Source organism: Triplophysa dalaica, chromosome 23 (genome assembly GCF_015846415.1).
Source record: "Triplophysa dalaica isolate WHDGS20190420 chromosome 23, ASM1584641v1, whole genome shotgun sequence".
In the NCBI taxonomy this organism is placed as follows: domain Eukaryota; kingdom Metazoa; phylum Chordata; class Actinopteri; order Cypriniformes; family Nemacheilidae; genus Triplophysa; species Triplophysa dalaica.
Genome location: NC_079564.1, coordinates 17,360,963 through 17,377,354, shown reverse-complemented (window position 1 = coordinate 17,377,354; position 16,392 = coordinate 17,360,963). Strand labels below are relative to the sequence as shown.

At 36.6% G+C, this 16,392-nt stretch overlaps 1 protein-coding gene across 4 annotated transcripts; it reads right to left on the bottom strand.

The window, feature by feature from the left end:
- Positions 1-1,426: 1,426 nt before the first annotated feature.
- Positions 1,427-15,243, bottom strand: si:ch211-234p6.5 (uncharacterized). 4 transcript variants are annotated; one of them, XM_056738417.1, is made up of 19 exons: positions 15,178-15,243; positions 12,113-12,185; positions 11,940-12,035; positions 11,719-11,791; positions 11,541-11,641; positions 11,342-11,460; positions 9,385-9,582; positions 9,067-9,289; positions 8,902-8,973; positions 7,880-7,948; positions 7,716-7,796; positions 7,505-7,642; positions 7,188-7,286; positions 6,996-7,095; positions 6,855-6,910; positions 6,317-6,730; positions 5,221-5,336; positions 3,217-3,308; positions 1,427-3,128 (listed from the first exon to the last, which is right to left on the bottom strand). In XM_056738417.1, exons 1-19 carry the CDS (start codon positions 15,216-15,218, stop codon positions 2,248-2,250), a joined length of 3,042 nt encoding a protein of 1,013 aa, XP_056594395.1. In that variant the 5' UTR covers positions 15,219-15,243; the 3' UTR covers positions 1,427-2,247. The 4 variants fall into 4 exon arrangements, with proteins under 4 accessions (XP_056594395.1, XP_056594396.1, XP_056594397.1 ...); XM_056738418.1 differs by having other exon boundaries at positions 8,902-8,967; XM_056738419.1 differs by lacking the exon at positions 3,217-3,308 and having other exon boundaries at positions 1,427-2,824.
- Between the last annotated feature and the right edge of the window lie 1,149 nt (positions 15,244-16,392).

Here is a 16,392-nt window from a genome sequence, read left to right as displayed (position 1 = left end):
AAAAAGTCTGACGCTACCAAATGCGTAAAGTTATCTGAACTCTTTTCAAAACGTTTCAATTCGGCTGTTGCACAGGAGGACAGCAGTGCCGTAGAGGTAAGAAAACCCAGCTGTTTAGACTGGTTAAGCTTGAATTGCATCGCTGAAATATTAGTAGATAAGGTGGAATTTAGGGTAAACACTGTTTCCTAAATAGACTTAGACTGCTGTAGGCCACTTGCGATATGTAAAGGTACGTGTGTGACGTTAGAAACTGGCAGCAACTGTGTCAGGGTGTGTCTCTTGACTCCTGTATCGGCATTTGTCAGAATTGCCAGATGGCCATCCCCCGATGCACATGCAGCACACACTAGCAACACTTCAGCATAATTCAATTCACAAATGTATACAATAAAGTACTTTAAAGGATTTAAAAAGGTAAAAATATCTTGGTACACAAAAACAAACACATGCCAGAGTCTTCCAGTACCAGTGCTGTGAGGAAGGAGGCTATGGTAAGCTAGGAGAGACAGAAATGAGTGTGATAGAGGTGGAAAAAACAGTGACACACAAATGTACTTCAGGTTTATAATTAACTACAGTAGAGGGGAACACATTTGACAACAATCGATATGGTGCCAACATGAACAGATATTTGAACTTAACTGTACATTTGGTCGTAATTATTAATTAGGTCCCCTATAATTGTTTCATAAGTGCATATTTTTATTCAGAATCAGAATAATGAGGACACTCAGGCCCATCATCAAGTAGAGGAAAAAGAGCACGCAAATGAAGCAGAGTACACAAGAGGTGCAGAGCTGGCAGGAGAGCTTGCAGAAAACAAAACATATGCCATTAGAAAAGTACAAAAACATTGATTGCCAATCACAAACAATAAATGTTTAAATATCTGTTACATGCTACTGCTTACATTATTTCACCATTTGTACACACAGGTAAGTAGTGTCGTTGGGTTGGGTCCCAATCCGCCCCTGCCTGCTAGTCAATATCAGGTAAATATGTTGAACAGCCCACAGTGTATCAAAACACTCGCACACAGTGTATCAAAAGACTCAATGTTTTTGTACATTTCCCTTAAATACCACAGTATCGATGCCATCACGTGACAATACAGAAGCCTACATGCAATGTAAATGCTAGATAGAGAAACTAATGTAGGCCTACGTGAAGTGATGATTATATGAATGTGTTCAAGAGATAAAAGGTCAAGAAATAATTTCCTGGTAATAAAGTGATAAGTGCTCTAGTCTTGATAGCTTTCAGGTTACAGTATTTACAAAAATCACATGTAGTTAATTAAAACTACTCAATCAACACAAAAGGGTTTTACATTTAAGGTCAGTTAAAAACTGACTTGTCCAACAATGTTTATTAACATAATACTACCACAACAACACAAGACTGTGACAATGAAAGTACAGCATTCTTTTAGTAATCACTTTTATTATGTAAAAACATAAGCCACATGAGAATATAATGTTAGACAATAGTTGGCCACTCAGAAACAATGAATGTTTTATTTATTTTATTGTATTAACATTTTCCATTTAATCTTTAATCTCATTAAGTAATATTTAAATTTTATTTGGTGGCGTTATTTTCACGAACAATTATTTTTACCATTGAAATGCTAACACATATCTTGCATATGAATTTGCAACAATAATGTTTATTTTAAAATTTAGGCTTATTTTGTAAAAAGTTGCCTAACTGCAACAATGTAAAAGTGTAAAAAGCACTATAGAAATATACATTTAAATTGAAAAGAGATTTGAACTACTTTTATATACTGTAAATAGTAAAAACCACAAAAAAAGTTCACAGAATTTATTCCGCATCTCTGTTCTCAGAATAACCTGCAGATCATAAGCTTCACACAAACTGAGTTTGGTGACTGGATTGTTTTTATTGTTTCATTTATTTATTATTTATTCAGCATATGAAAGAAAAGTGAATTTTTTTCAGTATTTTATCTTGCGTATAACTTCCTGTTATCTGTCTCATTCTCATATATTCATATTTTTTTCTGTCTCATTGACTTTTTGAAGTCGTTCTAAACTAACAGTCTACAGCACAGGTGTCAAACTCAGGTCCTGGAGGGACGCAGCTCTGCACAGTTTAGCTCAAACCCTAATCAAACACACCTGATTCAGCTAAACTTCCAAGCAGGTGTGGTTTAGAGCTGGTTGGAGCTAAACTGTGCAGGGCTGCGGCCATCCAGGAACTGAGTTTGACATCCCTGGTCTACAGACTGGTGCTTACCACGGTAATCCGCGGCCTGCAATCCTGCACATGATGATTGACCACAGAACTCTTCATGATGGAATTATTACCTTTCTGTCCCTTCCCTCGTTTGCATGTGACATCACTTCCTTTTCCACCTTTGGACACCTCTTGAAACTTTCTGCTTTCTGTGTTTATTGAGCTGTACTCCCCATGTTCCTCAGTGGCAAGTTCCTTGTCTGCCGTGACAATCGATGTCTGCGAGTGATTGTTCTGATTTGGTTTGGGATCTTCTGATGTGGGTGGGATCATCTGGATTTCCTCATAGATGCACTGGTCCGGTTTGGAGTGGTCAGGGGTGCATGTAGATTGTTTGTCAGATGTTGTGATTGGTTGATTAGATTGAGCGTCCTGCAGTTGCTTGGATGTTTTGGGACTTTGGCGTTCTTCAAAGTCAACTCCATTCTGACCTTCATGAACACTGGAATTGTTTTCAACATTTTGAGCTTTCCGGTTGCTTTCTTGGTCTGTTTGTTGATTTTCCAGAGGCAGGAGAAATGCTTTCTGATGGTCGGCCGGGGCCACCTCACACCATCGCCTGTTTGACAAAAAACACTCTGATTTAAGATTACCAGAGAACTTTTGTCCGTCAGAGTTTCTGGTTTTCTTTTGAGGTTTGTTTGTTTGATTATTTCCCTGATGACCCTTAAAGACAGTCAGTGTTGAGATATGATTAATGGAGTGGCTTTCTATTACGATGATGTCATTGCATGAGGATTGTTGTGATATCACATTCTTCAATTTAGTGTGGGGTGTTGGCAGACGGGCAATCTCTTTGCCGTTGCTCTGAATTGTGTGCCTGTTGCCACTGTAGCCATTATTCAAGTGTAGAACAGCTTCATCTGACAGAAAATAAAAAAATAACAATAAAAATGAGAAATCATAAACACTATAAACTAGAGGGATTATATTAGGATGATTCCAAAGCACCTGTTGTGCACTTGTTGGTATCTGTCTCTTTCTCATTGGCTGAAATGAGTCCCAAGCATTGAATGTCGTCTGTGAAGTGTTCTATGACCGCACTGAAAGAAATATATGAAAGAAAAAATGTTCTGATTATTTTAGGCTAGATATTCACCATTAAAGAAATAGTCCACCAAAAACAAGCTGTATGGACCGCATTAATGGTGCTGTGTTTCCTCGTTTTCATTTTACCGTATGGAAAAAAGTAGTGTACTGTAAATAGTGTTACACTACAAATATTTTTGTAAATGATTTGTGCACACAGGTCTAACAGGTTTTGAGCAACACGAGCAAACATGTTTCGTTGAACACAGTTTCTTCCTTTAAGAAGAAAACACAATGGTTGTTCAGGGAAGGAAACTATTGGCTGACAACATTTCACAGACGCTACGCATCATTTGACTAGTAAGTCAAAACTTTAACCATAGTTTGTGTTCCTCCCACTCAACTGTTAAAAATGTTAATGCTCCCAAATGCATATAGACTGTGTCTGTCCCCCAAATAATGAAACAAAATAATAATTAAGTCTGAGAAAAAATCGTGTCGTGATTAAACCTGAAGACAATGTAATAAAATAAAAATGATAAAGTTTGAGTCCTTCACCACAGGGCAGTGTTGGCTTGCTCACCCAGAAACTGCATTCATTAGATATAAAGAATGAACTTGCTTGTTCTGTAAACACAATGTATTGTGCTGTGTTTGACCTTTTCTATGTTTTTCTTATTTTCACCTGTAAAGCGGCTTTGGAACAATGCACATTGTAAAAAGCGATATATAAATTGAATTGAATAATTTATCAAGCTTTTGTCAGGCAAAACCAAATTAAAATACGTCATAATCACACAATCTAAAATGCAGCAGATAAATGCAGACACATGCACATCCTATAATGCACAAAGAAATGCAGCAATTTGCATTCACAAGACAAAATATTAACTGGCACTAGAACTGGAGTAAGTTTTGAATGACTGTGCCATTTCGCTCAACCTGATTTTGCCAAGTGGTTAGAAAACATTTGATAAATAAAACCTAAACCCACACCAAACCCCAACCCTAACCATAACTTACCCTTAAAATCAGAGGGAAATGATATGTAAAAAACAGTGGTCTAGGAGCACCTAATCCTGGTTGGAAGATTAAACTAAAAATCAACTATAAACTTATTTCTGAAATCTGATTGTTAGATTTAAATGTTGTCCCAGGGTCAACATGATTTTGTCCTAAGGACATCAACCACTTGGCAAAAAACAGAAGAGCTGTGGCCTTTCAGATACACTATATATAAAATGTATAAAAGTACATTTAAAGTACTTTTATCCCGGTGAAATTTTTTCTTTTTTTACAATTTTCATGAAATATTGCAGAATTTATAGTAAATCGTTTATCAATGTGGGTTATTCTGTTTTTAAAAACCGTGTGCCCTCATAATCTTAAAAAATTCTGAAAATGCACTTCCTTCCTGTAATGACTATCAATCTTAAATCACGTATGTTAGACGACTTGGGTGGAGCATCCGTTAACTCCTCCCCTTCAACTGTCAGTCTGCTGCCAGTGCCATGTTTAAATGCAACGGCTGTTTTATAAATCCAATCAAATCAAAGAGAAAGACGAAAGCCACACCCACTATTTTTCTTATTCAAAATTCCATCTTCCGGAGACTTTAAAGGGATAGTTCACCCCAAAATTAACATTTTTCATTATTTGTTCAACCTCATGTAATTTTAAACCCGAATTACTTTCTTTCTGCAGAACACAAAAGAAGACATTTTGAAAAATGTTGATAACCAAGCAACATTGCCCTCCATTGACCTCCATTTTATGAACACAAAACCACTGAAAAATGTCTCTAAATATCTTCTTTTGTGTTCCATATACAGGGTTTAAACCACACGTGGTGAATAATGGACTAATTTTGTTACTATAAATGTAATTGTTTTTAAATGTCAGTGTAGTTTTTGTAAATGTTCATACCTTAGGGGTCTATCTTCACGCTCCATGTGTCTGACTTTATTTTCTCGTCTCTGAGAGGTCATGGCGAGGTCACAGTCAGTCTCGCCGTTCGTGACATATGAAGCTTCAGGCTCGAGCTGTAACATGCATTCATGCACACATGCACAAAATATCTAATTTATAATCATTACTGTTATTGGAATCATAGGTGGACTTATTAAATTCAGTGTAGGGTTAGTTATAGCTGGTAAGCACAAACAGCACATTATTATAAAGCATGAAAGATTCTTTCACCATTGACAGCTATTCAAAAGCAACTAGGGATGCACGAAAAAGTATCGGCCAAATCTGTATTGGCTGATAATAAAAATTAGGCTGATATATTATAGACGATAAATTATTAATCATTTATTCTGGTTAAACCACCTCAGCTGCACGCTGCACGCTGCTCACAGTTAAAATCTACTACAGTACTGTCTTTCTGTCATGATCATTCACTTACTGCTATTAGCAAATATTGTTGTAGTATGAAGATAAATATTTATTAGGAACAAAAGCATATTGTTTTAAGCTGACTGCTGTCTGAATGCTTTCTGTCTTGAAACCTGTTAGACTTGTGGCTATTGAGAACACCTTTCAGGGTTGCTCTGGAAGAACATCTATTATTTAAATAATATCTTATTTAAATTAATTCAAATAAAACTTCTTGAATTGGCGCAAGAAGGCATGATACATGATTTTCAGGGGAAATAAGAATTTTCAGTCTCAGAAGAGGTTATATTAGGTACTGTATATTGGCCGATATAATGGTTATCGGCTTCCAATGGTCAAGAATTATCGAATACCGGCCAAAATGTACATATCAGTGCATCCCTTACAGCAACATACAGTATAAATCACAAACATTATGTAAGACGCTGCAGCATAAATATTTTGACTTTTCCAATTGTAAACATATTTTTGTTTTTTTAGAAAACTTGCATTGCCTATACTATTTGTTCACAAATACTTGAAACATCTCGACATGAAGCTTTAGTAAAAGCAACATCACATATGTAAAATAAAAGGAAAGCTTTTGTCTTTGTACTGAATTAAATTGAAACAAACACGACCGTACCTGCTGTTGAAGGTGTATCCAGCCTTTTCCATCAGCCTTTGCAGAAAACTCATTCTGTTTGTTGGGATTGTCTCTTTCCTCTGGCAAATCTGCCCAGTGGCAGCGTCTGGTCTTGTCAGTGGTCTCATGCCGCATTCTGCTGGGTTTTTGGGGGATCCTTTTGTTCTTCAGAGCTGACTGCTGGTGGATCTGTTCATGGTCTTCTACAAAGATGCACTCGGCCATTAATGGTGTCGGAAGGGTTGATGTAACCACGCGTGTCAGTTGCAGTGGCTCGTGAGGGGATTCGTTTGAAAATTTGGTGTCATGGTCAAAGCTGGTCCTGCTGTCACTGGCGGAGATCTCTTTGAGGTTTCTTGTATAATTGTGGTGATATTTCATGAAGTCCTGCTGCTCCAGTTGAGTCACACAGTCCTGTCACACAAGAGTTCAGTGTGGGGTTGACATTTACAAAACAAGCACCACTGCCATCATGTGGTGATACATAAAAATGATGATGTAATTGTTGTTTGTGTGAATGTAATCCGGGTCTGTTTACCATGTCATGACCTCTGAACTCTCCATCAAAGTAGGGGAGGGTTTTTGGCTGAGGAACTGGAAAACAAAAATGAAGACAAAATTATGAATGTAGACAGTCATTGAAACCGTCACATTAACTTATTAGAACACATCTGCCCACCTCCCGGTGTTTGCAAACCCAGTAAACGGTTCTTGTTGACTCTCAAACCGCACAAGATGTCCTCCATCATCCAGAGCTGCCGCTGGGCCTGAATCTGCTCCTGTGACACATGTGATAAACATTGAACATCACAATTCTTCTCTCAATGTGTGTGTGCGTTTGTGTGTGCGCGCACACACTTGAGTGTGTTACCTGTGGCGTTCCAAAATGCAGAATGTGTTGAAAATGGGAATGGAAGACAGAGAGTTCGCTTTCCATTCGTTCATAGTCACTCCACAGTCTGTCCATCTCCTGTGAAACAGAGAACACCAGGAAGGTTTAAATTATTTAGCTTCTAGAACATTTTTATGTAAACGTGAAACTCAAACAAACAAAACAAGTCAGTGTGTTTGGAAAGGCGTTGTACCTGGAAGTAGTATGCTACATGCATTTTAGTCAGACATTAATTTATTGAAGTGGCAAAATCATAATATTTATTTTTGACGTGACATTGTCAGACATTACGGTACCGATGACACATCACATATTCTTGCTCTGAGTGTAACCAGATCCTCCTGAAGCAAAGCCTTCTGGGATACATCATGTTCTTCAGGAAGTACATCATCCATCTCAAACCATCTTCTTTCTAAAGCACACTCCACACTTTTCTGATAAAAGAAAAATAAAGAGTAAAAAGGAATATGTATTTTTACTTCATGAATGTCATTGTGTGAGACTGACTTTATCTGCATGCAGTTGAGTCAACTGCATTGAAAGAGACTGCAGAAGTTTATCACAACCACACAAACGGGTCAACACCACCTGAGTGAGCAAAACAGAGAGTTTGACAAAAGCCTTGTTTTCCGTGTAAAAACTCTCTCGCACACATATGACCGTAAACTCACATCTGTGTCATTCTCCAGGTCTCTTATTGGCTGCACTTCTCTCCCAAAGAGTATGTCAGATGTTCCTGTCTGTGATCAAAAAGATCAAATCTAATTACGTGACATCAGTATAAATGTTCATGTGTATTGTACTGTACATACTGTTTGGTGAAATCTAGTTAGTATGGATTTGAAAAGATAAAAATACACACAGTGTAAATGATGGGTGTTGAAATTCAGTTTTGCATTCAGTTTAGAACTAACCCAAACAAAAAATGTGTTTATTCAAGTTTTCTATTACTGTGATAACTTTCAGTTTCAAACAAAATGTAAGTAGAATTTCAGCCTACTTTTTATGTACTTCTTAAAATATACTATTTTACTTTTATACTTACAAAGTTTACTACTGTTACACTTAAAAGTACACTTGTATAAATTAAAAAGAGGACCAATTTGATCCCAAGTAGTGCTGAAATGCTACATACAAGTACACTATAATAATACAAGTATTACTGCAAAGTAAACTTGAAAATATATTTGAACTTTAATGGGATAGTTCACCCAAAACTGAAAAGTCTATCATGAATTACTCACTCACTCTACTTACTCAAAAAATGACTTTTTCTTACAAGCATTCTTCCAAATATCTTATTTTGTGCTCATCAGAACAAAGAACTTATAAAGTATTTTTGTCTACTATGGGAGTCAATGGTGGCCAAGAACTGTTTGGGTATAAGCATTCCTCCAAATATCTTTCTCTGTGTTCATCAGAGCAAAGAAATGTACACAGATTTACATTTACACAAACAACTTACTCGAATGTAAGTCTGAGGTAAGTCAGCACACCAATGGTCCAGTAATATTTAAAAAATGTATTAATAGATGTGACATTTCTGTAAGAGTTTTCTCTTCAGAAGTGTGTTGAATTGTTTTGGGAAATGATTTGTTCATGTATCATTTTAATAAAAGGTGTATTTATTATTTCATTTTATTTTTGTAGTTTTATTGTAATTAGAGTATAAGATCCTATGGATTTCTATTACCTTACACAGTGTCATGTGTTCTGCTGTGTGATAGTCTGAACAATAGCACACTCCACATGGAAATCTCTGAAACTCATATAGAAAATTAAAGTGACTATTTGCAATAAAGTTCTATTGTTTTATTATATTTCTGCAAATTTGAAAAGTCAAACGATGTTTTCTCACAGTGTCGGCCAGGTGTCTTCTCTCTGTATAGATGCAGGGTGATAGAGGAGCGCTGGAGCTGTTATCCAGCGGCCAACCGTCTCTTCCAACATTACCCTGACAGCCATACTGATCTCTGGCAAATAAAGGGAGATTTCCTAAAGTTTCTGTCGGAAGTTGGAAGGAAAAGGGCTCTTCATCTGCCTTTCCCAAACTTTGAGACTGCTGGAGAGCTTCAGGGTCACTGACAGAGCAAACAAAAATCACACATAAACGTCCATTTAATGTGGGTTATACAGAATGAAAATAAGAAACAAAAGATGCTGTGGGATGATTTACCGGGATCTGATTCCGTGTTTGCCTCTCAGCTCTGATGTCTTCGTTCCCATCATGGGTTGATCCTGCAGAGTCGGTTCTGTCTGCGCTCGGGTCAGTTTTGCTGTCGTCTGGGTGTTTCTCTCTGGAAATGTCTGCTGGAGCTCCATCATTTCGGCATCATCTCTCATCTGCGTAAAGTCTTGAAAACTGCTACAGCGTCTAGAAATGAAGAAAAGACATTATGGTCAAATCAACATTTGTATATAAAGGAATTACACTATTAAATGTTGCATTAAAGATGTGGCAGTGACAATTACCAGCTGGAGTGCCCTCTCAGATCCACTAGAGGGCACTCCCCTCATCAACCGAACTGGCATTGCACACTACATTTCCCATAACCCTTTGATGGACTCCTTGTGTTGATCATCCTCACCAGTTACTAATCTTGTCACTTCTGTCTACATAAGCCTGGTCTGTTCTTTCATCATTGCAAAGTCTTGTTTTTGTGTTACATTGCATTTCTGAGCATACTCGTCTATTGGCTTACTTGTGTTTGACCTTAGATTGTATATTTCTTGTGAATCTCTACTCCCTGCCCCAACCATCGGCTGTGACCTAGTCTTTGCCTTTTTGCTGCCTGCCCTGACCATTGTCTTGTTTTAGGATTAATGCTGCATTTGAGTTGAATTAACAGTGAGTTAACACGCGTGCAACTAACTCCACATTTAAATGCAGTATTGAGCACAAATCACAGAGGTAACTTGAATCTTGTATGACTGTCACATGGAAAGATGGGCACACTCGTTAAAATCACGAAGGTGGCGACGGTGGTCAGCTGTGAGGTGGCAGTAGAATTTGTTACAACAATAAATTGAAATAAAGCTTTGATTTATTTGATGTTTACTTGTAAATGTTCATTTATTTCCTTGCATCAAATTTACATTTTTTTATTCATGTTTGTTCTTTAGTTTCTTGTAAATAAAACATATTACATTACTTCATGCATTATGTCATTGCTTCCCTGAAAACATAGGCATTCACATTTTGTAGTCTGTATTAATACATAGATGGCAATACAATAACATTTATTTGCCTATTTTAATACAATATATCATTTTTAGGGGGGAAAAAATGAATAAGTATTGGTCAGCACATATCAATAATATTGTGCACAAGTGTAGGTGTCAGCTAGCAATGCATTTCTAGGGTACACTAAATTTATAAGCAATAATACTTCTTCAGTAATATTCCTTGAAAATAAAATCAGCAGTGCTCTCCTAAGGCGAGATCGTCGAGCAGCTGCCCAACATCTTCTTTGTGAATACATTACAAACATTTTGCAAATGCTTTGAAAACTCATGAAAGATAAAGTTAGCATTACTGATGTTAATAATGCACCGGTCTCTCAGAACTTAAGTTGTTGCGCTTGTTATTACGTCACATGGTTAATCTCTGGGCCGTGTACACTCCAGTACAGTAGCTGGAGGATATGTACCACAAACGTAATTTGCTCCCCACCATAAAAAGGAGAAGATCATCGATATGGTGGACAACTGCTGATCGCATTCATAATGCACCCATTCACAGAAGACAGTAAATACCCATTTTACCCCGTTGAGTACGTACCTACTGAAATTGAGTACCTACTCATTGAGTATCCGATTTGGGACGCCTATTTTCCATAACCCTTTGTTGGATTCAATATGTTGATCATCCTCACCTGATACTAGTAAACCTTGTCACTTCTGTCTACATAAGCCTGGTATGTTCTTTCATCACTGTGAAGTCAAGTTTTTCTTGGATTGTATATTGTTTGTGAATCTCTACAGCCGACCATCCCCTGTGACCTCGTTTTTGCCTGTTTGCCCTAACCATTGTCTGTACAGTTTTAGGATTATTAAAGCTGCATTTAGATCCTCAACCCTCTAAGTCTCGGAACAATTCAAAACAGTGGCATTATTGTGCTCAGGAAGTTCACCTGTTGAGGATGTCATCAGCTTCCATATTTGCTGATTGGCTGAGAGCTCTGACCCAGCCCAACATATCCTCTTGAGTTTCAGCACTCATAATATATGGACGCATCCCCTGATGGACAACCTGCATTCACATGAACGTGACTATCAGAGAAAGAACATATGTGCATGCTGTGTTTAACAGGTGCACGTGTGCACACTCACCTTAAATGCGTATTTGCGGTTCCTGCATTCTCGAGGGGAGCAGTACAGAATCCTGTAGCTAGGAATAGGAATACTACCCAAAACAGACTCCTCTCTGCTGTCTAGACAACAACATGTTTATAAGCTCAGTTCAAAATAACAGACACACACTTACATACAAATCAATCACATGTTTTACCTTTATAATAATACAGGCAGTAATTGGAGAGCACAAACCACCTTCTCTTCCATAACTTTAATCCAGTGCTGTCCTATAGATAAAGACAAAGACAGTTATACATACATTGCTGGGGATTATTTGTGTAAAGAAAAGTCTCTTGAGGTGTAAAAGAGTGACTCTTGAATTATAAAAAAATTTGCCAGGCTAATGCATGATGTTCTGGTGTGCTGTCACGTTACCCTCTTGTAGAGCCATCCTCTGATCACCACCGGACAGTTTGGATCCCTCTTTACCGCATGACATCTCTTTCCAAATGTCTGCACCTTTTCATGAAACTGTAAGCATATAATCACATATTATATATCGGTCTTTATGAAATATGTGTGTTTGTTCACATGTGTTTATGACTCACTTGGTCTCTGTTCGGTATAAAGGATACAGTGGCGACACTAGAAGTCTGACTCACCCTGTCCTGATCCTCCATCCTGGAGAAATAAAGAGAAATATTTTCCAGAAAGCCCACAAATGAGGATCATTCAAAGACAATAATTGTGTTGGATCGGTATAGCATTAAATAGAAGTTATAAAGAAGTCAATATATTATTCATATATTATTCTTTCATATATTATCAATTATTGCTAAATCTCCTTTGACTTGTTGATAAAACGAGTATCTAAAGTATCTATAGATCATCTTTAGAAAACAAGTAATAATAACACGTGTTTTGTATTCTATAACATAATATTTTAAGCCTATGCATGTACATATGTATGTAGGTTTTTTGGTGTTTTTACTTTATTTTTATAGTGCTTTTTACCCTTTGAATTGTATCAAAGGAGCTTTAAAGTTCTCATGATTGGTTATCAGTTCACCAGAATTAAGTGCCAGACTCGAGTGCTTCATGTTTTTTTTTTCATCACATTGGTCAGCTGCTGTCAAACACATTCTTATCGCTGGCCGTTCGTAAGAATTAGGTGTGTGTGTGTATAAAGTCATATAAGTGTGTTTAACTTGGGCAGGTCCTTTCAGAGCGTATTGGTAGATTTTTAATTTAGGACTACATATGCATGCCACATAGCACGTCACTGCGCTTTACTTATTCTGTGTTTATTATAGTTAAAACATATTTTTGTAAAATGTTTTCCGCAAAGTACTTTAGATCTGTACATTCAGTCATTGTTTTTGCTTTCCTGTAGCTCATTTGTAAGAGCATGGCGTTAACAACGCCAAGGTCGTGGGTTCGATCCCAGGGGATTGCCCATACTTAGAAACAAATGTATAGGATAATGCATTGCAAGTCGCTTTGGATAAAATCCATAATGGTAAAAATAAATGTTTTGTCTGGTTATATTCCTATACTAAAGACATCAAATGAACATAAAATCATATCGTTTTTAGAAGGACATTAATAAAAAACTATGAATGTTTACCATTGATTTGACCACATATTCTTAAAGCAGTGTGAGCTGATTTTTTTTCAATGCTTTATCTATTCTTCTTTATGTTCTTAGAACACCTTCTTTCTCATGGATACTGTACACCAGCCCTGTAAACCAGTAAAGCCCAATCAATTTTATTTCTCAAACATTAATTTTGTCCTCATCATTTCTTGTGTTCCGACTGACAGAATGTAAAGAATTTAGCCATTTATCGGAATAATAGTGTTGTTGTACAAATACAAATAGGACAAAGTATTGTACTGTACATTCTCATTCGAGGAACACAGAAGTGTCACACATACAGCAGCATTATTAATTTACATGCAGAAAGTTTAAATACAGACCAAGCTCAAAAGTTTCAGCGCAGTGTAGTGCTCCAGACTTCATACAGACCAAAATCTCTTATGGACTGTGTCTTCTATTCTAGGAACTGCGAACCCATAATTCAGAGTGACACATAACAGCTGTTGCCCTGGTCATTGGGTAGACTCAAAGTGTGTGTGTGCTAATGTCCCCACAAAGATAGTAATATCACTAGATTTTGACCTTGTGGGGACATTTTTCAGGTCCGCATGAAGGAAAACATTTTATAAATCATACATAATGATATCTATTGAAAACATTTAAATGCAGAAAGGTTTGTGTGATAGTTTTCTATCTAAAGACACAATAGGTGTCTATGTGTTTGTGCGTGCGTGTGTGTGTGTGTGTGTGTGTGAGAGAGAGAGAGAGAGAGAGAGAGAGAGAGAGAGAGAGAGAGAGAGAGAAAGAGAGAGAGAGAGAGAGAGAGAGAGAGAGTTGTACAGAAACCAATTACTGAACTTTACTAAATATAAACAAAATTATAAATATACAAAAGTTCAACATTCATAAACAAGTGTAAAAATAAGGGAATGTTCCACTTTGCTCCTTTCATAAGAGATTGATAAGAAATTGCTTTTAATCTTAAAACTTAATTTTGTCATATAATTGCATTTTGTATTTAAAAAATCTCTTACATTTTTATATGTTTTTTGATTGTTTGGACAATGCAGTACAGCAAATCTCACCCAAAATCCAATGCAGAAATGTAAAGCATTATCATTGATAAATCAGTTTGTATTTTAATAAGATAAAGTCAAGAGTTCAACTATTTGAAGAATCACCCACCCTGGACATTAAGTATTCTAGGTGTAGGAGTGTCTGAAATATCACACATACAGATGGAGCTTGTGCACAACAAAGCGTGAATTGTTAGCAGCCTCATGAACAAAACACTGAAAGTCTTTCATTTAGGAATGCTCGTCAGACCACAGAAACCATTACAGTCACAGTGAGAGCAATGATAGGGTTTGACAGTCCTTATTTTTGTGCATTTGTGTATTTAATATAACGATTAATAAATTACTAATTAAGTTCACAAGTCAATATTTGTGAGGGAAAGCCCGGAAATAAAGATCAATCAAAGACAATTATTTTGCCAGATGCCAGCTATTATGGTTCGTTTTATTTCCACATCAAGCAATCTTATCACTGGACTTCAGTTCTAAAGAAATAATTTAAACCTGTCAGTGTGTTTGTCATGTCTGAACGACTGTTGTGCTATTTGTTGTTCTATGGACACTTTGTCTTAAAGTCACAAAGTAAGTTCTTGTGAATTTAAGGCCACTGATAAGATTGTTTAATGTTTAAAGATCACACCTTTCAACACACCACACACACATTTCTGGGTGATTTTCTTGCACCTCATCATGTTTTTAATGCTGGTTTACATTGCATTTTCGAATGGTGTTCTTATTCTTTTCTCTCAGCCAGTGTGGTTTGACTAGAATGTCTAATGTAAACTGTAAGGAAATTCTGACAGGATGTTACACATTGTCCAAAATATTGTTATTGTATTGTGTACATTATAGATTAAAGAAAGTTTTTGACGTTACATGCGACATTTTGATGTACATATGTATATAAAAGGATATACATTTGGCTTAGAAAAAATACAGTCATATCATAACCCTGTAGAAGCTTGAAGAACAGAATAAAAGTTCAGATTTGTTTTACCTGCTCTGTTTTCTGTGTCGAACAGCAAGTTCCAGCGTCATGACTCTCTGAGCATCTCTCTCGCTGTAAAAGACCACCACACCAACACAATACGGCCTCACAAACTCGGCTGCGGAGGTTCACATCTCTCTTTCATCCATGAACACTGATTCCTCTGTTTGTCTGGTTAACTCTCAGCATTGATAATAAACCTCTGAGAGCAGATCTTTTTCATGCACTGCTCTTTATTCTCACTATATATTCACAACTGGATCATTAATTGCGTGTGTACAGTTATACTGCAGTTAAGGATTTTACATTTGGTCACCATTTGACTGCAAAAGAAAGAAAAATCACAGACGAAATCTCTTTAATGTCTCAATTATTTCAGTCCGATCAAAAGAAGAGCAAATTAAACTTTTGTCTCCTTAGGATAAGAGGCAGAAATCTCGCATTCGAGTCTCAGAAGAGATGGTTCAAACTGATCTCAGGTTTGTCAAGCCTGCCATCAAAAATCAATATTATTGAAGATCTCAATGATGAACTCAAACATTTCTCATCAAAATTATCCAAGTTAGATTATTTGACTTTTTCAATCTACAGTACACATCAACACCCTTCATGTGTCTCAACAATAACCCTCTCATTCTATGTCTCCTAAACAATTTTAGGAGAAACATCTGAGACTAAGTTGATACTGAACAATTAGCTCTATCAAATCTCATGAGCTTTAAAAGAGGAAACTCCAAGCAGTAAAAGATGGTTATCACCATTTGAATCACTCATTTGCAGTTTATGTTAATAGTCTTGCTTTGTTGTTTTACTTTTCCGTTTTTGATAGGGCAGACAGGAAACATTATGTATGATCGGGAAAGGACCACATTTTGTACAAGGTAAGAATTTTGCATTTAAACTCATACATTACAATGACAGTAAAACTGTATTCAAATTTGCCACCTAAAAGAAAAAAACATTAATTGTTCTCCTAAAGGCAAAAACTGACTTTGTCCTTTTTTGTGATTTATTAGATTACACTACCTAATATAAAGCATATTCTGTAAAATTGGCAATGCCAAATATTGAAGTAATAGTAACATTAATGATTGGGATCAAACTATGGATTTAACATAGAGGGTCATTACAGTTTTTCTCAAATGCTAAAACACATTTCACAAACGTTTCCTCCATGTTCCCCAATGTCTAAACACAACACCCTTTTCTAAAGCTACATAAACA